Source organism: Meriones unguiculatus, chromosome 12 (assembly GCF_030254825.1).
Source record: "Meriones unguiculatus strain TT.TT164.6M chromosome 12, Bangor_MerUng_6.1, whole genome shotgun sequence".
NCBI lineage: Eukaryota > Metazoa > Chordata > Mammalia > Rodentia > Muridae > Meriones > Meriones unguiculatus.
This window is the reverse complement of record NC_083360.1, coordinates 85,488,949-85,513,887: the sequence shown is the minus strand read 5'-3', so window position 1 is coordinate 85,513,887 and position 24,939 is coordinate 85,488,949. Positions and strand designations below refer to the sequence as shown.

Sequence of the window (24,939 nt, the reverse complement as noted above, 5' to 3'; positions counted from 1 at the left end):
CTCCTCCGGGCAGAGCACCGCCCCTTTCTTAAAGCGAGCGCAGTACCCGAGCACTCCTGGGCGGTGCGTCCCTCTCCTAGGTCTTAAAGAGACAGGCGCCAAGTAGGGAGAATTCTCAGGAGTTTGGGGAAAAAGATCACCAAAAATTTAACCAGCGAGGAAGACTCCACAGCAGCCGACTTGTGAAGGAAAGGAGGCCTCCGGACCACTGGTCACCACTGTTCGCTGGCCGGTGGCTAGGGATGGCCTCCCTCAGCTGTACCACCCCAGGTTCTTGACAGTCACCTGGAAAGCAGCGGTGGAGTGGTCTGGCGGGCAACCTGGTGGCCCGCCTCCTGCCTGGGCCTCCAGGCTTTGGGGGGACCTCTGCCTCCTCCTCTGGGACTCGCCTGTTAATTCCCTGGGCTTCCCTCTGCTTTGGCAATGCTCGCCTGAATTGCTACCGTTCGCTCCTCCTTGCCAGCCTGTGAACACTCGGAGAACAGAGGGAAAATGGAATGAGTCTAGTGTCTGGGTGGCCAGTACCGGCCAAGGACAGTAGCACACAATTAGCTGTTCACAGTTACTGCCACAGACTGAAAGGGTCTATAGACAGTTCTTGCTGTCTGGAGCTGCAGTGCAAGCAGCGGACACTTGATTCACAGCTCACACAGGGAGACCAGTGTCCTTAGCCTCGCCACGCAGGGTCCTTCCCATTTGACTTCTGACACACTCTGCGTATTGATTATTCCTGATTCTGTTTTTCTAACTGTTGAGCAGTCAGATGTAATGACCCGTTAGCCGTTCCAACTCATGAAGGGGCTCTGACCTGGCATTGTCATCAGGCTTTGTTCAGGCAGGACCTCCGATTCTCAGAACAATGCTGCTAACCCAAAGTGGCCCCCCCGCCCTTGCCGTGTAAAGAAAGAGCGGGGCTTAGAGCGGGTGCCGGGCACTTTTGGTGAGTGTCAGGATTAACATGGGTCATGCAAGTGTGCCCAGCACCTCTTCTGTCTCACACTCAGCTGCTGCTAATCAACAGCTAACCTTATTCAAGCTACAGCAGGCAGACCCTGAGCAAAGGTCACCCTAGACGCGTGCTATGGGCCCCTCATCCTCCGCACCAAGCCGTATTTCTTCATTCCTGGGTCACAGAGCTCTGCTAAGGGCACCTAGGATGCAGGCAGGCACATCCCCAAGGTGCACCCAAATACCCACATCCAAATTTCCACCTCTCCTGTCCATGGTGGGACTCTGTTGGAGGTGAGTAAGAGACAGTTTGACACTGGGCCTTACCTGATTTTCAGATAGTTAAAAAAAAAGCAGAACAAGTCTCCTTCCAAGCTTCCACAGAGACTCCACAGTGCCAACAACGCGCCTTAAGATAACGGCTGGCTGCTCTGACCCTTTTCTCTCAAGGCTTCCAGTGAAATTAAGCAAAGCTAGTCTCCCAGGGCTCCAGAGGCAGATTCGGGGAGAGCTCTGTGAATTCAAGGCCAGCCTGGTCTACTCTCTCCATGACCAGTTCCATCGTATTAGAGGCTGGAAACTATCTCTTGACTTTTTCCGTTCCTCCCTCCAGGGCACTAAAGGAAGTCTGTGTGGTACGGATAATCTAATCAACTGTGAAAGCTTTACAAAGCTGGGAAAAGGTGTAGTGGCCTGTACCTGTAACCCCAACATTTAGGAAGCTGAGGCAGGAGAATTGCTGTGAGTTCAAGGGCAGCCTGGGGTACATAGCAAGAACAGAGACAAAAGGGAGTTTCCTGGATATTTCCTGAAACTTCCACACCTAGCAATAAGGACAAATAGGCAACGTAAGCCACTGTCTCCTGGCAAGGGCATCTAAGGGCTGAGTCACTCAGGGACGACATTCCAAGTCATTCCAAAAAGCTGGCTGAGGGTGAGAGGAACCGGAGGGAGGAAATGATCATCGATTTTTCATTTAGTCTGCAGCATCAGAGAACATAGGGTGTTTTAATGGTCCTGTTACACCGTTTCATGGCAGACTGAGCTGTTCTCTTCAGTGAAAGGACCTCTGAGAGAGTTGGCTTGTTCCTTGTCCCTCTCAGGAGGCAGAGACCAGGCCCTGGTGTAACTAAACTCAGAGCGACAGAGCAGGGGTTGTGCAGGAGCTCAGCCTTTCTGCAGATGCCATCGAATGCCTCTCAAGGAACACTTCCTGTCTTCCTGGCTCCAACTCTTGCCTTCCAGACACTTCTGTTATGACTGGTGTAGGCTGTGACAGGCTCCTCAGATGCCTCCTGAGAGGCAGCTGCCTCAGGGCTCTTTCACAGGGACCCTTCATTGCCTTACATACGTCCAAAATGTGGTGGGGTTAACATCACAGAGACAAACACTATCTCACTGTGTAGCCCAGGCTAGCCTCAAAGTTGTAATCCTCCAGGTTGAGCCTCCAAAGCTTTGAGATTGCAGGATCACGTGACATCATGTCCTTCTCCGGGAGACTCTACTGAAGGCTGAAGGCGATGAGCTCCTGTGCATAAATGGCTCTCACTTTCTCTTAGATAGACAACCCCAAAAGACCTTTTGTCCTATAAAAATGTCAGCAGCTGTGGCATTTTATCCTGATCCTGGACTTTTGATTCAGCTTTTCCTGTCTTTTCTAGCCCTTATTATGCTACTTTCACAGTAAATCGCAAGCAGAGGCTGGGGCAGAGCTCACTTGGTGGAGTGCTTGCCCAGTCTGCAAAACTGTGGCTTCCTTTCCAGCCTTGGGTGTAGCGAAGCTTGGCATCCCAGCCGGTGAGATGAGGCAGGACCACAGAACACCAAAGGGATATGTGAGACCTTATTGTAAAAGGAACATTTCATTTTTTAATTGATGTTGCTACTTTACTTTTTTATTAATTAGAGTTTATTCACTTTGTATCCCAGCTGCAGCACCCTCCCAATTCCACCCTCCTTCCCTCCCTCATCTCCTCCCATGCCCCTCCCCAAGTCCACTGCTAAAAGAGGTACTCCTTCCCTTCCTTCTGACCCTAGCCTATCAGGTCTCATCAGGACTGGCGGTATTGTCTTCCTCTGTGGCCTGGTAAGGCTGCTCCCCACTCAGGAGGAAGTGATCAAAGAGCCAGCCACTGAGTTCATTTCAGAGACATGAACTGTTCCCATAACTAGGAAAGCCACTTGGATACTGAGGTGCCGTAGGCTACATCTGTGCAGGGGTTCCAGGTTATTTCCATGCATGGTCCTTGTTTGGAGTACCAGTCTCAGAAAAGATCCCTGGGCCCAGATTTTTTGGATCTGTTGCTCCACTTGTGGAGCTCCCATTCCCTCCAGGTCTTCCTATCTCCCCCTTCTTTCATATGATTCCCTGCACTCTGCCCAAAGTTTGGCTATGAATCTCAGCATCTGCTTTGATACAGTGCTGGGTAGAGTCTTTCAGAGGCCCTCTGTGGTAGGCTCCTGTGCTGTTCCCCAGGCAGCATTCTTGAGAGGTCCTCATGAATCTGCCTTGAGCCAGGGTTTCTCACTGGGCCAGAGCTCACCAACAGCCAGCGAGCCCCACGTGTCCACACGCCTCTGCCTTCAAGTGCTGGAATCTGAAGCATTCTCCACCATGCGGTATTTTTATGTGGGTCCCGGGGTCAAACTCTGACGCTTTCATCTACAAGGTAGAAACTCCTCTGACTGGCCCACCTCTTTGGCTGCTATGTAGACTTTTATTGAATTTATTGACTTAAAAAGTGGCCAAGGCTAACTTCTGAATCATGGTTACTAATGATTTTGAGATTAGTTTTCTAGGCAATGAAGCTTTATCTTGCTTTTATAGATTTCTTTTTTTCCTTTTCTTTTCTTTTCTTTCTTTCTTTTTCTTTTTTCTTTTTTTCTTTTTTGACAAAGGTCACTAAGATTCTAACTGGTCCAAGCTGGCCTTAAACTCAAAAGTATTGAGATTAGAGGTACATGCTCCTGCCCAAATTAAGATTTTCATTTTAAAATAGAATTTTAAAAGTGAATCTTAGAGATTTTTTTCTAGGCTGAATGAAGAACCATATTACCTTCTGGCTATTACCTACCATATTAAAATGGTATATAGCCGGTGTTAATCCCAGCACTTGGAAAGCAAGAGGCAGGAGGCTTTCTGAGTTCAAGTCCAGCCTGAGCTACAAAATGAGTTCCAGGACAGGCAAGGCTACACAGAGAAACCCTGTCTTGAAAAAAAAAAAAGTGTGTAATGAAATATAAGTTCAGGCTGAAGATGGCTCAGTGGTTAAGAGCACTGAATACTCCTCCAGAGGACATGGGTTAAATTCCCAGCAGCACCCACATAACAGCTCACAACTGTCTATAACTCTTGTTCCAGAATATCTGACACCCTCACACAGACACACATGTAGTCAAAACACCAATATACATAAAATAAAATAAATATATATTAATAATTACATATATTTTTTTTTTAAAGTTAAACTTAGTGTTGGTGAGATGGCTCAGTGCTTGCCACCAAGCCTGACTACCTGAGAACCCACATGATAGAAGAAGAGAACTGATTCCAGCATTATGGGATGTGACCCCCTACCCCCACGCATGCACCCATAAACACACACACTTCCCGCCAACACCATCACCACCATTACCACCTGCCATGCATATTCTAGACAAAATTCAAGGTAAAAATATTTGAAGACACAAGAAAAATAGTTTACATACAGCAGTGAAATACATCTTAGAAAAAAAACAAAAACAGCATATTTGAAAAAAATTATCCCTCAGAAATAGAGGAGAAAAAATTATTTCTCAGGCAAACAAATATTGGGAGAATTTATTGCCAGTGATTTATCTTGAATGGAATCCAAAGAAATTGTTAATAGAAAAGGAGAATGATATCAGTAAGAAAAAGCTTTGCATAAATAAAACAGCACTAAAGATAAGTGAAAGTAAAGCAAAATGTTTGATTTTTTTTTTATTCAAGACAATAATGGCAGCAATGCACTTGACCACAGGCATGCGCATGCACCACACACGCATGCACCACACACACACAAACACACACACATGCACACATACATATGGGTGCTAGGACTGGGAATATGATTGAATATGCATGTTTCTGTGTGTGTATTAGTTACTTATATTATTGTGGTGACAAAATGCAGATTTAAAGGAGAAGGGGTTTATTGTGCCCCACAGTTCAAAGTTACGGTCCATCGTGCTAAGGCAGCCATGGAGCAGGGCTTGGGGCAGTTGGTCACAGTGCAACCACAGTCAAGAAGGAGAAAAGGATGGATGTCTGCTGCTGCTCAGTTCCTGTCTCCATCTTCACAGTCCAGGACCCCAGGCTGGGAATGGCAGCACTCACAGTGGACAACTCTTCCTACTGCATCTAATGCGATCAGGATAACCCCCAACAGGAAGGCCCAGAGCCCCGCCCCCAGGTGATCCCAGATTCTGTCAATTAAGACCAGTGAGTAGCTGAATGATGAAACTTAAAACCTAATAACATTGATATTAGCACTCCAAAAGTGAAAACATTTTAGTATAAATCTAAAGACATGTGGAGAAGACCTACAAAACTGTGACAGAAGAAAGCAAAGAGGATCTAAGAAATCAGGGTGTCTTCCATGTTCCCAGATAGGAAGACCCAGCACAGCCAAGACCTCCACTCTTCTCAAGCTCAACTACAGACTCAACACAGCCCGGAGCTGCATCAAGCAAGTCGCGATATGGTGTCTACAAATTGATTCTAGAATTTACGAGAAGCAGCAAAGAGACCTCAGAATAGTCATAATAATAAAAAAGAACGAAACCCAGAGGGCTAGCATAATTCAACTTTAAGGTTTGTTGTAAAGACACAGTCATTTCCAGGTAGAATGACACACCTGTAATCCGGCACATGGGAGGCAAGGGTAGGGAGGGCCAGCCTGGGCTACACAGGGAGACTCTGTCTCAAAAACACGAACAAGTAAGAAACAATCAAGAGAACAAGATAAGCCTAGACTGGGAAAAGGCATTTGCAAAGGAAGCATCTGAAAAGTACTCAAATATTCAAAACATTCAAAGAGTTCTTAAGACTCCACAAGAAAGTGGACACATGGTTTTCAAATGGGCAGCAGAAGGGGCTGTGGACATAGCCGAGTGGTAGAACTCGCCTAGAACGCACAAGGTCCTCGGTTCACTCTTTAACCCACACATAAAAGACAGAAGCTGGGGCTGGAGAGATGGCTTGGAGAGTATAGAGCGGAGGTCCTGAGTTCAATTCCCAGCACCCACTTGGTGGCTCACGGTTACCTAACTGGGATCTGATGCCCTCTTCTGCCGTGCAGGCGTACAGGCAGATAGGGCAGTCATCCACAGAAAATAAATAAAATAAATCTTTAAAAGGAAAAAGCAAAAAACAAAAACAGAAGCTGTGATGGGTACCTCATCCAAAAAGAGACACAGATGGCGAATGGGTAAAGATGCCGCTGAACTTATAGTGTCCTGCTTATGGTTTTTTCACTTTACTGTGGTGCAAAAGTGCATACATGGGGAAAGGCAATTGCCACCAAGCCCGAAGACCTGAGTTCAACTCCTGGGACTCACACCACAGATGGCGAGAACTGACTAGCACAGGTGTCCTCTGGCCTCCACCCGTGTGTCACAGCGTGCCTGGCCTGCTGCAAACACATGTGCACTCACGCATGCGTGAAAAGAACATAAACAGAATTTAATTTTGAAGTGACACCCCACTATTGTGCTTGATAGACTGGCTGTATTAAATGCATTTTCAACTTTTTTTTTTTTTTATACAGAGTTTCTCTGTGTAGCCCTTACTGTCCTAATACTCATTCTGTAGACCAGGCCTTGAACTCAGAGATATACCTGCCTCCGCCTCCCAAATGCTGGGATTAAAGGCGTGTGCCACCATTCACTGTGACATTTTCAACTTCTGACATCTTTGACTTTCATTCATTCATTCATTCATTTTTTTTTTGAGACAGTTTCTCTGTATAGCTCCGGCTGGCCTGGAACTCACTCTGTAGTCCAGCCTGGCCTTAAACTCACAGAGATCTACCTGCCTCTGCCTCCCAAATGCCGGGGCTAAAGGCATGTGCCATCGTGTCCTGCTCAGGATAGAATTTATCTGTTAGGAAAAGGTGTTCCATAGTATACGTCATTAGAGAGCTGAAAACTGTAATGAGAGAGAAGCTGTGTGCAAACAAACTACAAAAACACTGACACCGTCGACCATTGGCAAAGGTATAGATAAAGCGACAGGCGTGTCATCTTGTCATTGCTGGAGGCATGTAAAATAGCCCTGACAGGCTGCAAGAGAGTGGACCAGTTACTTACAAAGCCAAGCACTTCTCACTCCCTAGGCCGCACCCGCTGGAGATCCAAAGGAGCTGACAAACTGTCTCCATCTGCAAATGATGCTTGTGTCTGCTTTGTCTATGGTCTCTGGAGCAACCAGGATATTCCCCGGGTTGATGAATGGGAGAGCCAATGGGGAATTACCACTTTTGAAAGAAATAAGCTATCAAGCCCAGGCCGCACCCTCTCCAGAGGCCTCTGTCTCCAGAAATATTCAGCCACACACTGCAGGCTGTGACTGAGAGAACAATTTTTCATTATTGAAAGAACCCAATTTTACCTTCTTGGTTGTGTCTTATTTTATAGCTCTGGGGATACACGCAGGATTTGTGGATGCCTGGCAAGCATGCTATCCCTGGGTCAAAATCCCAGCCAGTCTTTGTATTATTCAAACAGGCACGTGTGTACACAAGGGCTTGTACACACACACATACATGCTCACATGCGAGCACATACATGCACACACACACACAAAAGAGGGGGGCCTGGAGAGGTGACTAAGAGGTTAAAACATTTGTTGTTCTTGGGAAGGACCTGGCTTCTACTCACCATCATAAATCCAATTCTAGAGGATTCTACACTCTCCCCTGACCTCCCCAGGTACCAGGCATACATGTGGTACACAGACATGTATTTAAAGGACAGCTAACATTAAAAGCTAGTCATTTGCAAGAGACTGTTTTTTTCTTTCCCTTCTTTTATCTTTCTCATCCTCCTCCTTTCAATTCTTTCTTGGGACAGGCTGTCACTACACAGCCCTGGCTGGCCTGGAACTCACTAACGTAGACCAGGCTGGCTTCAAATCCACAGAGATCCACCTGCCTCAGCCTCCTGAGTGCTGGGTTTAAAAGTGTGCGACACAATGCTTTTAAAAGAGATCTTTTGACGGAGTCCCTCTTTTGTTCTTTTTTTTAAAAAATGAGTGCATATCAATGGTACAAAATAGTGGGATTCACTATGCTTTAACAGGGTGATCTTTTCATGTGTCTGCTAAAAAAAAAAAAAAAAAGTCAAAGGGAACCCCAGCGTCTCTCAAAACGTAACAGAGAATCTAGGAAGATGATTATACTAAAGAGGCCTCTGTGCTTGTGATTTGGAATTTTCCGTCCGCTTGACAGCAAGGCAAACACCTGCTGTCCTGGAATGGTCCTCTTGTCAGCGTTGGTTATTGGGCCCTGCACCTTTGTCCAGCTCCGCCCCTTCGTTATCTGGCTGGGGCCTCTCAGTCATTCCTCAGAGCCAGCTCTGCCCCACGCTGAGATGGGGCTGTCCCAGCTCTGGCTGTGGCTGAAGAGGCTGGCGATATTCTTGCAGGTGGCCACCGAGGTGGCTGTGGGCAAGGTGCTGATGACACTGTTCCCAGGGAGGGTCAAGCAGAGCATCTTGGCCCTGGGCCAAAAGACGGGGATGGCCAGGAATCCCCGATTCTCCCCCGACAACTGGGTCCCGACCTTCTTCGGCATCCAGTACTTCTGGTTCATTCTAAAGGTCCGGTGGCAGAGACTGGAAGACAGGGCCAAGCCTGGGGGCTTGGCCCCCAACTGTACCGTGGTCCGCCTCTCAGGACAGAAGTGCCAGATCTGGGATTTCATTCGAGGTGAGCTCGGGGGCTTGGAACAGTGGGACTGGGTGGGGCAGACAGATGCCTTTGAAAGCACTAAACATCCTATCATTGCTCCAACCATTCTGTGTGTGTGTGGGGGGGGGTCTTGTCCTCCCTCTCAGCGATGGAATCCTCCCGGGTTTACTCTCTTGGCTGGCATGTTTCCGGGGTTTATGTCACAAGCCATCCACTCTCGCCTTCCAGCCCCTGGATGTAGGCAGTTCACTTTCATCTGATGAAATCCTTCTCAGCCCCCATTCTGACATACAGCGCCACTTCCTGCAAGGAGCCCCAGCCCTGACTTCCCCAGGTTACCCTTTTGATATGCCAACTAGCATCCTAAACTTTGCTTTATTGACTCTCAAGGTTTGCAGTTATGTGGGTACCTAAGTTTCACCTGCCAGCCGGGGACCAATAACCTCCCAGGGTGCCCCATGTCTGATATGGGCACACAGCAGTAGTTTCTTGAAGGTCTCCTAGCTTTCTATCCTCTTCCCCATCAGGCAAAAAGGGTTGCTTTGGGTGCCAGAGGCCCTAACTAGTCCTCAACGCTCCTCTCCCTGAGGTCTGTCTACTCTCCTTATTCTTTTCCGACCCCACTTGACTGCCGCCAGATCACTCTTTCCTAAGACCCAAAGCACGTTGCAGCCTCATGCTTCCTTGTTCAGAGGAGCCCTGGGCCCAGACTGGTGTTCACAGTTCAACCTGATCAGCCTTGGATTTTTCACCCCAACATTATTTCCAAGATTCCTTCGTGCTAACTCCGCTAGACCAATGCGGGCCTCTGTCCATCCTGGGACCGGCTTCCACGTGCCTTGGCTTAACACCATGGAATGATCTGTGGCCACCTGTCAGTGTGGCCAGGCACCTTCCCCTAAGCACCAGGGCCCAGCTCTCGTGCCTCATCCCCGGACCCCGATAGTGAGGGAGAGGCTGTCTCCCTGCCCACCCCTTCTCTCAGAGAACTGCCTCTCCCTGCCCAGCTCCGGCTCCCCCTGCTCCTACCAGCAGCTGTATCTGACTCAGTTAACTGCAGGGCTCCGAGGCAGGGGGATAAGCCAGTGCATTTTGAAGCATGTTCTTCAGATAAGCATCTCTACACAGAGCTCCCTGGTCAAAAGAGTTTGTCCACATCCTGTGTCAGCCAATGAAAGGTCCAGAAAGGCTCTGAGGCTTAGAAGCGGATCTGTACACACACACACACACACACACACTTCTCTCTGGCAGGATTGCCTTTGATTATGGTGCTGATTCCTTTGGGAAATGTTGGTCTAGCTGAGGCCCCTCATCCTGGAAGGGGAGTGGAGCGAATAGAGAGGATGAGCTGACTGAGTACCAGACCAGCCTTCTCCTCCCGCTTCTCAGTGCACCCTAACATTCAGAGAACGTCCCTGTGTGCCGGAGCCTCAGCTAGACATCAGGAGCCCAGGCAAGGTTCTGCTCCTAGAGGCAAAGGCTTTATGGCCACCCAGCAGAGATGAACGGACCAAGCAGATTTAACGGTCCTGTGAAGTGCAGGGTGCAGGAAGGACCTAACCGCCCGCAGGACTTGGAAGGCTGCCTGGAGGAGGTGTGTTTGGAGCTCATAAATATGGTTTTGATTAGTTGAGAAGGAGAATGTTCAAAATAGAAGAGGAAGGCCAAGAGTCTCTCTCTCTCTCTTTCCCTCCTCATTAATGAATTGAAACCATAACGTGAAAAGGACTTTAATTTATTCAGCCAACAGTTAGCCATAAGCACTGAGAATAAGAGCAGTGGGACCAGCAGCTTGGACACTGTTCTGCTGTGTACCAGGCACTGCTGGGACAGAACAATGTACTGTTGGATGTCAACCAGAAGATCAGGCCCCGGGGAGCCCTCTGCCCGAGGGCCAGTTCACATAATCCACTTGTATCCGTTAACTGTCCTCTCTTGGTTAAAATAGACTCAGTTTTCCCTGTGTGGTGGCAAACACCTGCTGTCCCAACACTCAGGCAACAGGGGCAGAGCCAACCTGGGGTATATAATAAGACTGTCTCCAAAACTCCTGGCAGGCGACATGGCTCAGAGGTGGAGTGCTGGCTGGCCTAGCACACGCAAGACGCTGGGTTTGATCCCCAGTACAAAAGTAAGAACAAACCAGAGCGTTCAGCAAATCAGGCATGATGGCAGGCACCTATAGTCTTGGAACCCTGTCATCCAGGGTTCAAAGGTCATGCTACCAGAGAGTCTTAGGCCAGCCTGGGCTACATGAGACCCTGACTGAATTAAAGGAAGTGGGACGTAGTGGACCAGAGAGGTGACTCCACAGCTGAGAAAGCTTGCTGCTCTTCTAGAAAGCCTGGATTTGGTTCCCAGCATTCATGTTGGGCAGCTCACAACTGCCTACCATGATAGTTCCATGGGCTCTAGATTCCTCTTCTGGTCTCTGTAGGCACCTGGACAGACGTGCATACACACTCACTCCAGCATGAGTACACGTGTGTGCACACACATACACACACACATCCTTTTTCAGAAAGGAAAAAGGGAGTGTACGCTGATTGTCCCTGATCCCTGCTGCTGTATCAGAGAGCAAACGAAGCAAGAGGCAGAGACAGGCCACCTAACCTTCATTTGTAAAATGGAGTTGACTTTCAGTGGGCCCCGCACTCGGAGACGTTGATGAAACAGATGAACGACACGGCCTCTGCCCTAACACACCTCACAGCCCACAGGGAGAGATGGAATGGGCGAGGAGGAGGTTCTGGAGAAAAGGAGAAGGTTCTGGAGAGCTTAGGTCCCATGCCAGAGTGACTGGGGAAAGAAAGCTGGAGGGAATAAAGACACGGAAGAGCTTAGCAGCCCTGAAGCCCTGGGGCAGATGAGGACAAGAATTCAGGGAACAGCTCAGGACAGAGGTCAGGGGCAGCTGGGCTCCCAGGTGTGGAAACTCAAAGGAGGGGGTTCTCTCTTCCGGCCATGAGAGGCTTCGCAGCACGCACCCTTACCTCCCAGCCATCTCACTGGCCCCAAATTTAGGAAATTTGGGTGCTCCTGAGGTCATGGGGGCCAGAGTAGGAGAGGGCTCATACACTCCTGAAGGTGCCGGTTAGTTTTGGGGGGAGGCTCCAAACAGAGTTACCAAGATCAATCCCAGGACATCCCATAACCCTCCCAGGCCTTTGAAACGCTCTGCAGGAGGCCCTGGCTATAAACACGGGGCTCGGTTCACTGATCTGGAGGCCAGGAAGAGTCCTTCCAGGAATCTTCACTGTTTCAGGGCAAGGTGAGGAGTTTCTTCAGAGTCCTGCAGCAGGTTCTCAGGACAGCCGGGACAAGAGCGGGCGCTTCAGGCCTGCTTTCTACCCTTGAACGAGACCCCAAGGCCTCCCAGAGAGTCTTGGGCATCTCTGAGCCTCTGCACGGCCCTGAACAAGGACACTTGTGTGCGGTATGCACATGCTCCTGAACACCTCACACACGCACAGAGCGGACTGTGGATCTGCAGTCTCCAGGCACGCAGAGCAGGGATCCCCTGGTAACGATAAAAGGGGCTTCTCTATGGAGAGAGCCTCAGCTGACCCGGAAGGGAAGGCATGAGTGTGAGCCCAGTCCAGTTGCACTCTAGAATTGTTTTCCTATTTACACAGCACGGGAGGCCTACCGTCGCGTCCTCACCTGACACTCTCACAGAGTGGACTGTGACCTGTGGACACTAGCACAGTGCCAGCCGCGAGCGCCCATGCTTCCTCTCTCTGCTGCCAGGGGCACAGGGCACCAAGCTGAGACTTTGCCCTCGCTGCTCATCGCTAGGCTGACCACACTCCAGATATTTAAACAGATGGTCCTCCTGTCTCTTCCAGGGCCTGTTGAATTTTTTGCCCGTTAAAAGCAGAAGTCCAGAGAGCTAACACTGTGAGCTTTCCTGACCTGAAACCACTTTTCTTATCTAGAGAGTGTCTCTGGAGTCATTACAGTTCAGTGACCAGCCACATGTCAGTGGCTGGCCTCAGAGCCTCCCCTGCTAAGACCTGGGCCTCCCGGTCACATGGGAAAGAACCATCAGGGACACAGAAGGGCCCCCTGCTCTGTGGTCTCCCAGGGCCTCCTAGAGAGTAGTCTGTGAACCAGATGAGGGCTTCATATCTGCAGAGAAACCAGCCTGTCTTCTCCTCACACTGGAGGCTGACATTTTAGGAATCTACTTTATCTATCTGTCTGTCTAACTACCTGTCTATCTCTCTCTTTATCTACCTAGTGTGTTTGTATGTGTTTACATGCACACACACACACACACACACACACACACACACACATACCACAGTGCACATATGGAGGTCAGAGGACAGCTCTAAGGAGGGGGTTCTCTCTTCCCGCCATGAGAGTTCTGGGAATCAAACTGAAGTTGTCATCCTTCGCAGCACGCACCCTTACCTCCGAGCCATCTCGCTGGCCCCAAATTTAGGAAATTGTAGCTACTTTTGCTTCTCTGTTTAGTTGACTACTTAAAGACTCAATGCACAGTAGTTGGGGGACACAGATCAGTGGTAGAATTCTTGCCCAGCGGGTTTGAGGCCTTGGGTTTGATCTCCTGCAATGCCCCAAAGTAAATGAATTAAAAAAAAAATGCGTAGCACATTAGAGCCTCCTCGCCCCATTTCTCCTCCTTCTCTACACTGGTCAGAAGGCCATGATCTCTTGTCTTCCATCCCCACCCTGTCTTTTCTCCACACAGCAGCCAATGTGCCATTCAAGCGTGAATCTGACTACTACATGAAGCTAAGGGTTCCTGCAAGCAACCCTGGTTCCGCTTGAAGAAATAGTTTTATTACATTTAGATTTTTATTTTTATGTGTGTATGCATATATGTCCACGTATGTGGGTAGGAGTGTTCCACAAGTGTGCATGTGTGGAGGTCAGGGAACAACTTGATGGCTGTCAAAATGGCTCAGTGGGTAAAAGTAGCTGTAGCTAAGTCAGACAACCTGAGTTCAATCCCAGGATCCACATGGTGGCAAGAAGGAATAGACTCTTGTAAGTTGTCATCTTCTGACCTCCACACAGGCACACATACACACACACACACACACACTCACATACTCCCCTACCCCCACACCTACCTCCAGATACACAGACACACACAAACCTACCCCCCCCACCTACCTACCTATGTATATAGACACACACCTACCTACCTACACACACACACACACACACACACACCAAGGAACATATGAGAGGAAGGCTGGGCTCCCCAGAACTAAAAGCATCTGGAGACTTGGATATGAACTGTCTTTTAACACCAACACTCAGCCGGCTCTTGCGGTCACCGTGGCTGGGATGTCCACCGCCATCCTGAGGGGAACGGCCACCGAGCTGTGAATGAGCCCTTCTATCTCAGCGACTCCAGAACAGAACACCTGGTTGGGGGGTGCTGCCTGCCCCTGGCTGCTGGGGCTGAGAGCATACCTGCTTCTCCTGTCTTCCACAGAGCAAGGCTGGGCACACCAGTGACACACAGAAGAGGAAGTTCCAAGTGAGGAAAAAAGATGAAGGAGGCAGGCGGGCAAGGATTAGAGCTTACACCCGCTACCCTTGCTTGACAGCTCCAGGCTTTCTCCCCCCTCCCCCCACAGCTAGAATAAAACCCAGCAGCTCTTGCAGACTCTGCCAACCCTGCCCTGGTGCTCCCCTGCCAGGATCCAGACAGTGGTCTTGCAAGTCCTTAAACAAACTGGGCTTTGTCCCTCCTTGAGGACTTTGCACATTGGCTCCCTTTGCCTGAAATGCCCTTCTTCCTTTCCCCGGGGCTGGTTTATTCCTGTCCATCACCTCTGAGGCTGAATGGCAGCTCCCCAGGCGCCCTCCCTGCCGCCCCTGTCTGCAGTGGGCCATTCCTCTGTTATCTCTTTCATAACACTTATCTGTTTCCCAACGCGTCTCTTACCTGCTCACTTGCTTGTGGCCAGTCTCCCTGGTAAACAAACCTCACACCACGTGGAGGCAGACTCCTGATGGCTTCCCCGTCTGCTGACTTCTGCCAGCCTGGCATAGGTAAATCCGAATAAATGCTCATAGACAGAACATGAATGTGCTCAAAATGGGGGCCGTGACTATGAACCCTTAGGAGCAAGGAGCAGCTTGGGTGGCTGCTCAGATAGATCATGTCACTGTGCAGGGGGGCAGCTGGCCTCCAACAGACGTGTGGCTAGGGCTCAACAGGTTTTCAGCTTTAGCCACAGAAACCTCAGGGCACAATAGCGGCTCCCCAGGGCTTTCCTCAGCTTTGGCTGAGAAATTACAGAAGGCTTCTGCCCAGAGCTGGCTTCACAGGCATGAGACCCACAGGGTCTCACACTGAGAAAAGCCTCATGCGTGGGGATCAGTACTCTGCAAGTTAGCTTGAGATTCCTCATCATTTCTTCTCTTTTGGAGGGTGGAATGGTGAGACAGAGTCTCACTACATGACTGGAGCCTCAAACGCATGGCAATCACCTGTTGTTAAAAAGAAAGAAAATCCCAAACATTCTATTTTATCGGGCATAGTGGCACCTGCCTTTAATCCCAGCACCCCAAAGGCAGAGACACGTGAATCTCAGTGAGTTAGAGGTCAGCCTGGTCTACAGAGTGAGTTCCAGGACAGCCAGGGCTGTTACACAGAGAAACGTAGCTCAGAGAGGCAGAGAAAGTACCCAGCTGACCTTCCTATTCCACCGGAGTCACAGAAGAAAAAAATCACTTCCTCCTCAGCTCACATCCCAGAAGGAAAAAGCCCTTTCTCCTTCTCCACGATGTCTTAAATACCCTAACTCAACGCCCCTCCTTTCTGTTTCCTTACCTTCACTCCCTGGCTGCGTGCTCCATCTCTTAACCTACGGTTGATTTTATTTAGCTCTTGGATTAAAGGCGTATGCTAGGCCTGAGTCACACCATAGCAAGAAACAGGCTTTTTCCAGTACACAGTGTTGGGGTTCACAGTGTGACCCAATATCCTGCAGCAATCACCTGTCTCGGGCTCCACAGTTCTGGGACTACAAGCTTGTACCACTATGTCCAACTATGACTTCATCATTGACTCTGCATTTAGTTGTGAAGCCTGGTGGGTTTAACGGATGATCTCTGAGGGCTTGGCCAAGACTCCTTCTTCTATCTCTGGGCGTGCCTTTCTGCTCCCACAGCGACTGCTGCCACTCTCTGCCAGAAGGGGCCAGATCACTGAATAGGGAGGGCAAGATCTAGGGTGGGCATCCTCTGGCGACTCCTGGCAGGGTACTCTTCCCATCGTGAACTGACATTGACACAGTGCAATCTGGCAAGTGCCTGGGATAGACTTGGAGGGAGAGGCCCCTGGTCAGTCAGCCTCTGCCCCATGGAGATGCTTGGAACATCCAGGAATGGAAGAGGCGATGCCCAGTGGGAGGAAGGACAGGTAGGTAAGGGGGGGGGAAGCTGCTGGGTCAGCTTCTGTGCTCCTGGCTGAGAGTGGTGGCTGGAGGAGAGGGGAGATACAGGCACAAGCACCCTGAGCTGGGGGCTGCAAGGTGACCACAGGGGCCTACTGTCACCCTTCCGACATCCTTGGGCTTAGGGGAGTATGGCATTAAGTAGCAGCTAACTAAAACACGTGCCTGGTGAGGAGGGAGACCACAGAAGGCATGAGGAACCTGGAGAGCAAATTTAGCAGCCCTTGCTTCACTTTTGATGATTTTTATTTTGCAGCAGGCCTTATCCCTGCTCCCCTTTGGGATGCCCTCTCCACCGGTTCACTCCTTCAGAGCTCAAGGAGCAGATACAAGCTCCTCGCAGTAGTGAGTGTTTACTGAGCATCTCCTATGGGCCAGGCACCATAGTAAGCCCTCATCGGCCTTAGTCTACTTAACCTTTATAACGGTCCTGTAAAGTGTGTATTCTTTTAAGATTTAGTTTTTATCTTACACGTATGTGTGAGTGTTTTCGCGTAGGTATGTGCCCCACCTGTGTGCCTGGTTCCTCAAGCACCAAAAGAGCGTGTCAGAGCCCTGGAAGGGTGCTGAAAATGGAACCTCTGCAAGATCAAAGTGCTCTGAACTGCCCTGGAGAGAATGTGTCATCGTGTCTATTGAGGAAACCGAGGTGCTTTTAATAGAAAGAGTACTGGCTCACAAGTACTGGTTTTCACTGTAACTCCACCGCTGACCTGCTGGGTGTGGGGGCTAAGGCAAGCCCACACACATCAGACGCTTTGTAAAAACGAGAGGGAATTGCCAGGCACGCTGGCGCGCTCAGGAGGAGGATCTCTTTGAGCGTAAAGCCAGCCTGGTCTACATAGTGAGACCTTGTGTCAAAGGTGGGGGGAGGGGACTACAAACCTTGACTATTGGCAATCACCTCTCATGGAGGATGGATATCTGCCTGCCTTATAAACTGCCGTCTGCAGGAAAGGGTTCTTAGTATTTTGCTTACGGTCTAGCACCTACAGTGGTCATTGAGGTGCCTGAGAGAGGCTGGTTTCAGGGGTAAAAGCCAGCCCTGACTGTGCTGCCCAGGACTCAGCACGCAGGGACAGAAGGAACAGAATTGAATGCAGAGGGAAGATGGCGCCTGTGAAAGAACAGGCTGTGGCCCCTGACGGTTTCTTCCTGTTGCAGGCGGCAGGCCCCTGGTGTTGAACTTCGGCAGCTGCACCTGACCTTCGTTTCTTCTCAAATTTGACCAGTTCAAGAGACTTGTAGATGACTTTGCCTCCAAAGTGGATTTCCTCATCATTTACATCGAAGAAGCCCATGCGACAGGTACAAAAAGACCCCCTGCCCCTACTCTTCCCACCCTCTTCTTTCTCCCAACATCCAAGCCCATCTTGTAGTTGAGAGGAGGAAGGAGGGAGGGAGAGGAGGAGAGAGCACTGGAGAAGACCTCCACTGACTTTCCCACTGCCTATTCCTCTACAGTCTTCTTTCAACAAGGGCACACAGAGCAGAAGTCTGACGGGGAGGTTCAAGGGAGGACAACTGGCTTGGGAACACTGACAAGGAATTGAGACCTGTCATGGCACACATGAAAATGGCTGCCATGTAGCTGTTTTTCAGGCTATATCCTGAAAAACAGGATATATCCTAAGATCAAAGGCATGTATGTCCTGTCTGGATCACAGCTCATCAAACTTTGGTGATGCCTCATGCTCCTGGGGACACTGCTAAAGCAGACACCTTCACAGATCTGTGTGGCGCTCTAGGCAATGCTACTGGCCCTGGTCTGAGGAAAACTGCTGTAGGACAGCTCTGACCTGAGTAGGAGCAAGAGGCACACAGTCTCTTGCCCAGCCCTAACCATGGCGTCACCGTGACAGCACACAAGAGACCTTGTTTCTGTTCTTAGGAAGCTGAAACAGTGCGACAGGCTTTCCTTACAATGGATGGACAGATCATTGCAGGAAACAGCTGAATTTCGGTCCTTGAATGCTGCAGGATAGTCAGGCACATCCCATTTCCCTGGCTCTCACGAAGCCTTCAATCTAGCCCCAGTCTCAAATTCAGAGCTTGAAGAAGGCTTCCATGGTGGAGGGGAGGGACTCACCCGCCTCTACACATGACGGGAGAGGCTCTCCGAGTCCTTGTCACCCAGGACTCAGTCAGAGCTCGTGGAAACTGGCTGAACAGGCATCCAGGCTGCACTGTCTTTGCTGGCTTGCCTATAGGTGGAGAGCACAGACATCTCTGACCATTTTCACCCCATTTGGCTGCACGGTGCACAGCCCAGTGTGGTACTGAGGCCCTAGCAGACAGAACTGCCTGCGTTTCTTGTTGAAATACAGATTCCAGGGCCCCAACTGAAGCCTATTCTATTTTTATTTCTCTGCACTCAAACGCTTGAGAATTTTCAATTTAATACTGTGTTCATTTGTCAGGCAGCTTCCAGTCCCATTCACATTTTGGGGACAATTTACACTATTGTGGGGTAATAAGGGCCCGGGTATGAGCCTGCTCTTCTCTGTGGCTTTACGTATATTTAAACTTTTCCATCATATGCATTATTTAAAGGACAGCTAAGGGGCCAGTTAGGGGTGGCACACACCTTTGATCCTAGCACTCCAAAGACAGAGGCAGGTGGATCTCCGAGTTCCAGGCCAGCCTGGTCTATAGATGAAGTTCTAGGACAGCCAGGGCTACACAGAGAAACCCTGTCTCCAAAATCAAAACAAAACAAAACAAACAAAAAAACCCACAGAAACACTTGCTCTAAACAACAACAGCAAAAAAAGCAGAAACAAAAACAAACAAAACAAAACAAAAAACAGCTTAGGCTCAAGCACAAGGCACAGCGAATCTCTTTGTGAGACATTAGCCCTGCGCAGTCCACTGAGATCTGTGGTCTCCATAGCTGAGAAGAGATAGGGCTCTCATGGTTCCAGAGATGACAACTCAGCTCAGCCAAATCTGATTATGAGGTCCTGGGGTGGGACTCCTCCAGCTTTTGCAAGGTCACCTGGAGATCCTGTTAGGATGTAAGGGGGCTGAGGTGTGGCCATGTAAAGTGGGGGGCAGCTGGCCCAGGGACCACACTTAGAGGAACTGAGTCCTAGAGGACCCATCCATCCTTCCCAAAAGAACAAGTTGCTAGCTGCAGTGGGGCTGGGGTCACCCCAGTCCTGACTCCCGGATCTCATGCCTGATGCATTCCTCCTGAAGTCAGAAGTCAGACTAAGCAAGGCTTGCTCGCCCTTTCCAGAACTCAGACCCGGCCACCTGAGCCACTGAGGAAAAGCCTCCTGTCGCTGTCCTGACAGATCGTCACCTCTGGGTCTTGCCTCGGGACCACAGGCAGTTCTTCCTCCCCACTTTAAGATGCTTGTTTTCGCCCGTCAGATGGAACTGGACGTGAACCTCAGACAGAAAACACACAGAGCCAGAGTCCAATCCTAGGGGCTCAGGGAAGTCGGATGGCTGGCTTTCCCGTGTTTATACAGGGTGCATAAGGCACAGGCTGGGTTTTAGACCTGGGTGTAGGTTCTGATCCATCACATGCCAGCCATGTGACCTCCGTCAGCTTTCAGACTTGTTTCTCCACTTCAGAAGCTGAAGGGCAGCGGCTGCTTTGCAGAGTTACTCAACTGTATGCAGCAGGCACTTACTTGCTCTGTGCCCAAGCCCATGCTGGACCCAGGGAGAGCGAAGCAAGAGGCAACACAGTCCCTCACCCCCTTCTTGCAGGGACACACCACACCCTTAAAGCTGAGAGACTTTCAGGACCCTGAGATCCAGCTTGAGGGAGATAGGATCCATCAAAACATGTAGGCAGGGTTGGACAACGGCAGGTTTGCATTTTGGAAAGAACACTGTGCTGAGAAATAGTTAGGAGAGGGAAGCTGCTGAGACTCCAGAGTAGTAGGTTTTAGTTTTGTTTTGCTCGTGTTTTGTACAGGTTCTTCCGAGTGTAGTCCCGACTGTCGTGAAACTCTCATCTGCCTGCCTCTTCCTCCCGAGTGCTGAGATCAAAAGGTGGGCAGTGTCCTTAAACTGTCCAGTGCGTAAGAGTCTGGAGAAAGGTGTGAAAACATGCACTTCCTTGATGGCCCAGAGCAGGGCTGGGCTGTTAGTAATTCCAATTACTAACAAGCTCTCAGGTGATGCCAGTCAGGCTGTTGTGGGGGGCCACACACCTCGATAGCCCCTTTGCCTCTAAGTGCAGTTGAGCACCAGCAAGCTCAGCCTTCTGGGAACTAGCTATACTTGAGCTGCCACCCTACACTCTACCTGGCTCTTCCTCTGACAAGGCCTCCCAGTGGTTCAAATGCAGAGGAAAGCTCAAGAAACACTTTGTCCAACTGACTGTCTCTCCCTGAAGTCCGGAGGCCGTCACTGAGCGTCACAGGTGGCGCTTCGGTTCTGATAGCCCCTGTGTGGCCTTGCGTTTCACCTCTAACAGGACAGTTGGCTGAGTTCTGACTGGGCACTGCTCTGTGGGGCTTTCTGTTGAAAGCAGGTGGGGCCTAGACTTTGGGAGCTTTGCAAGTCTGTGGGGCTGCAGCCTAACCTTCCTCTTGCAGATGGCTGGGCTTTTAAGAACAACGTGGACATCAGGCAGCACCGGAGCCTCCAGGAACGCCTGCAGGCGGCGCACCTGCTGCTGGCCAGGAGCCCCCAGTGCCCTGTGGTGGTGGACACGATGCAGAACGAGAGCAGCCAGCTCTATGCAGCTCTGCCTGAGAGGCTCTACGTGGTCCAGGAGGGCAGGATCCGCTACAAGGTGATGACGCAGGGTCAAAGGGTCAAGGAAGGGCAAGGCGGGGTGGTGGTATCACAAGGGCAGAAGAGGAAGGACTTCAGCATAGGGACAGCTGTATTCCATTACTCCTCAGCATGCAGCCTGGAGGAGCCCTTTCACCTCAAAGCCTTTCTGTCTTCTCTTCTGCAAAATGAGACCAGTCTTCACCTTCTGCAATATGAAGCAGTGCCCATGAACATGCCAGAATTTGACTAGAGGGGCGACCTCCTGGCCACCTCGGCATCCAGTGTCTGACCTAGTCCTTATATCCTGTTGTTTGTTTGTTTGTTTGAAGCTGGGTCTCTCTACATAGGCTGACCTTGAACTCACAGAGATCTACCTGCCTCAACCTTCGAATGCTGGATTAAAGGCTTGAGCCACCATGCCCAGCCTTTATTTTTAAATTTTTGTGGAGGGTACACGAATGCCATTGTGTGTGTGTGTGGGGGGGTTAGTTTCTTCCTTCACCAGGTAGGTCTTAAGGACCAAACTCAGTTCATTGGGCTTAGCACCAGGCATATTTACCCATGGAGCCATCTTACTGGCACTTGGCTTTAAGCCAAGTGGGAAATGTTTCTACTTTATATGTGATGCTCAGAGAAGGGATGGCTTGCCCAAGGTCATCAGGTAAGCATTAGAGGAAGGCTCTGAAGCTGTCACCGTTGAAGTGGGTCTGGGGGCTAGAAGCTAGAAACGAAGCAGGAAAGAAAGTCTGCCCAGCTTCATAGCAACTGTTTCCCCCTCAAGGTTTCTGCCTGGTTAGGACAAAGAAGATAACCATAGCCATAGTTCCTCAGGTACAACTGGTCTACCTAGAGAGTAGATACACCTTGTGTAGTTCTGAAGGGACTTTACCCCTTGAGAATAGACGATGGATGCCTAACCACATAGATGCCAAGGTGGCTCTCCAGCCTGCAGGTGAAACGATGAACCCCAGAGGCAAGGGTCACAGTTGAAGACCCATTTTCCCTTCTTCCTGAGACCTCATTCTAAGATAGCATAATGGAGGCAAGCTGGGCCCTGGAGTCCATATCCTGGGTTAGGCCCTGTGTAGGTAATTGAAACACAGAATGAATTTTAAGTGACTCCTGCCTTACTTCAATATACCCATAGTATGGAGGCTAAGAAAGATACAAACAGGAGTAGTGGAGATGGAAAGAAGGATCAGTCATGAAAGAGCTCACCACACAAACATAGGGATCTGAATCTGATACCCATAACCCATGTGAAAAAAGCTGAGCCCAGTGGCATGCACTTGCAATCCCATGCTAGGAACTGGAAACAGGCAGCTGGAAATTGTCCTGGATTGACAACTCTTACACAAACATCCTTACTGGAAAGCCAAGATTGCAAACAGGCAGATCTCTGGGTAAGCCCCAGACCAGTGAGCGACCACGTCTCAAAACACAAGGTTGGAGCTGGAAAGGTGGCTCAGCAGTTGAGAGCAGGTACTGTTCTTCCAGGGGACCTGAGTTTGGTTCCCGGCTCCCACGTCAGGCCGCTCACAAACACCTGTAATTCCAAAGTGGATCTCAAGCCTCCTCCTGGAGTCCATGAGTACTTGCTTTGGAGTGTACACATCTGCCCTTCCCAGATAGAGAGTTTTAAAAGATGACTCCTGAGGAGCAATACCCAAGGTTGGCCTCTAACTTCCACATATACACAAATACACACACACAGACACAGAGAGAGACAGAGACAGAGAGAGAACAATGTTCTGAGTGCTGTAGGGAGCCAGCAGGCTTTTCTGTTAATGAGCTAGATAGAATTCTTGACTCCCCAATAATTTGACTCTGCTATCAGAGCACCAAAGATGCTAAGGAGAAGATGTAAATGAAAGAGCATGGGGTGTCAAAATCAATCTGGCTCTCAGACCACGAGGTTTGTGGCCAGCTTGGGCCTTGAACTGTAAGGAGTCAGCCATGCAAGCTTGGGGAAGGAAATTTGTTGAGGATATCAGAAGCAGGTGGGCAGGGTGGAAGGCACATGAGGGGAAGACACGAGTAGGCAATTAAGCATTTAGATGACCAGGGTCTGGTTCTGGACCAAGAAAAATCATCTTCCTCCAAAGGCCAAGAAGAACCATAGCAGGTTTGAACAGGGGAGGCAAGATCTGATCAGATCTGTACTTTAGAAAGGTCACTAGTGTCCATGGAGAGAGGACAGAGGGAGCAGAGACTGAGTAAGGGAAGTACTACAGTTGCCCAAATTGGGATGAAGAGGACTGAGCTAGGCCAGAGGGTCTGAAGAGCTAGAGGGGGTTCTGTAGAAAGAACGCAACATGAAAGCTTGTGGTTTGCTCCCCTTCTCCCAATTTTCACCTGTTTTTCCTCCTACTTCCCTTCCAGGCTTCAGGTTAAGTGTTGGTGCCCACTCTCCCAATTTCCCCGAGTGACCTGACCTACCTCAAGGCTGTATCTGCCCTTTTAAAACTCCCATGTAGATATCATTAGCCCAGATCTCTCAGCCACTCCTCAGAGACAAACATCGTGCATATAGTGGGACCTTCAACGTGTGACTCATCTCTCTTGCAGGGTAAACCCGGCCCTTGGAACTACAATCCAGAGGAAGTCCGCGCTGTTCTGGAAGAGATCTGCCCTTCCCCTGGACATGCGCCTCAGCTCTAGGGGAGCAGCCGGAGGGTTCCCCAAACCTGGTTCTCGCCCACACCAGTCCAGGTGTCTTTTATTTTTGACCCTTGTTCCCAGATGAATTAGCAGCACAGATTCTTTCTGATCTAAACAACTCCCAAGAAGGCAATACAGCTCACAGCACACGATCACCACCAATTGTTACAACCAGAGCATAGAGCTATACCGAGCTGTCAGCAAAAGTGAGTGTTCTCCACACTGCTCCCACAGCGGAGCCCAATCCAGTGCGCAGCATCTTCCGGTGGGAGGTCCTCGGGCTCAGCTGGCAGACTTCTGAAGTGTAGTGACCCTCGTGATGATGTCAAGAGCTTTGGCATGGCACCCCTCACGTTCAGGCAGCCTGTCTAACCACGTTTGCTGCTCATAGAACCGATCATTTAAAACGCTGACCTGGTTTCTCAGTACCAAGCAAGAGGCGTATTTCCGCCTGTTGATGAGAGATGAGGAACTGAAGGCAGAGAAAGCGGGAACCAAAGACAACAGAAACCCCTTTCTGGCCGAAAGACTGAAATCAGTTGGTATCATTAGTGATAGGCGTTTCCATGGCCACACATAATCTCCCTCTACCGTCTTCGAATAGATTTCACCAAAATATGGCTCTCTGGTATTGACCCAAAAGCTTGATAACGTTGGCCAGACCAAATTACAGGCACTAGCAAAAGCTGCCATTCAGGCCCTGTTGGAACTCTGTCCCCTGACTCACAGTCTCTTATTGGTCCTTTGTGTTAGATGATGTCAGACTGATGGGTAGTCATCAGTTCATCTGTTGTGACTGCTTCTTTTCATATTTGTTTATGACGGTCACAGTGTAAAGTGCACACAGCTGTGACTTGATTTCTAAAAATGTCATTAGATGCAACAAGCTAACAACAATTAAAACCTGTCAGGCTATTCTGAGTGGCTTCAGTGTGATCCTTGCATCTTCTTTTCGCGCTGTCTTTTATGAGAGCCCCCATGTAATTTAATCAGCTCAAGCATCATTTGCTGGAGGAGCCCCATTCTGGAAGAACACTTGTCAAAAGTGGAATCGTCTTGGGAAATGTGGAAGGGACATCACTGCTCACATCACAACAAAGTACCTTTAAAGGGGTTGAGAGATGGACATGAGAAACATTTTGCTAGCATACAAACAGCTTCTCCTTGATTCTGCATTTATTATTGACTGCATTTATTAATGTTGCACTT

The 24,939-nt window shown here is 49.7% G+C and overlaps 1 protein-coding gene across 1 annotated transcript; it reads left to right on the top strand.

Annotated features, from left to right (window-relative positions):
* Positions 1-8,516: 8,516 nt before the first annotated feature.
* Positions 8,517-24,645, top strand: Dio1 (iodothyronine deiodinase 1). The gene is made up of 4 exons (XM_021661282.2): positions 8,517-8,896; positions 17,491-17,634; positions 20,886-21,085; positions 23,638-24,645. The coding sequence occupies exons 1-4, from the start codon at positions 8,560-8,562 to the stop codon at positions 23,728-23,730; spliced, it is 774 nt and encodes a 257-aa protein (XP_021516957.1). The 5' UTR covers positions 8,517-8,559; the 3' UTR covers positions 23,731-24,645.
* Positions 24,646-24,939: the final 294 nt, after the last annotated feature.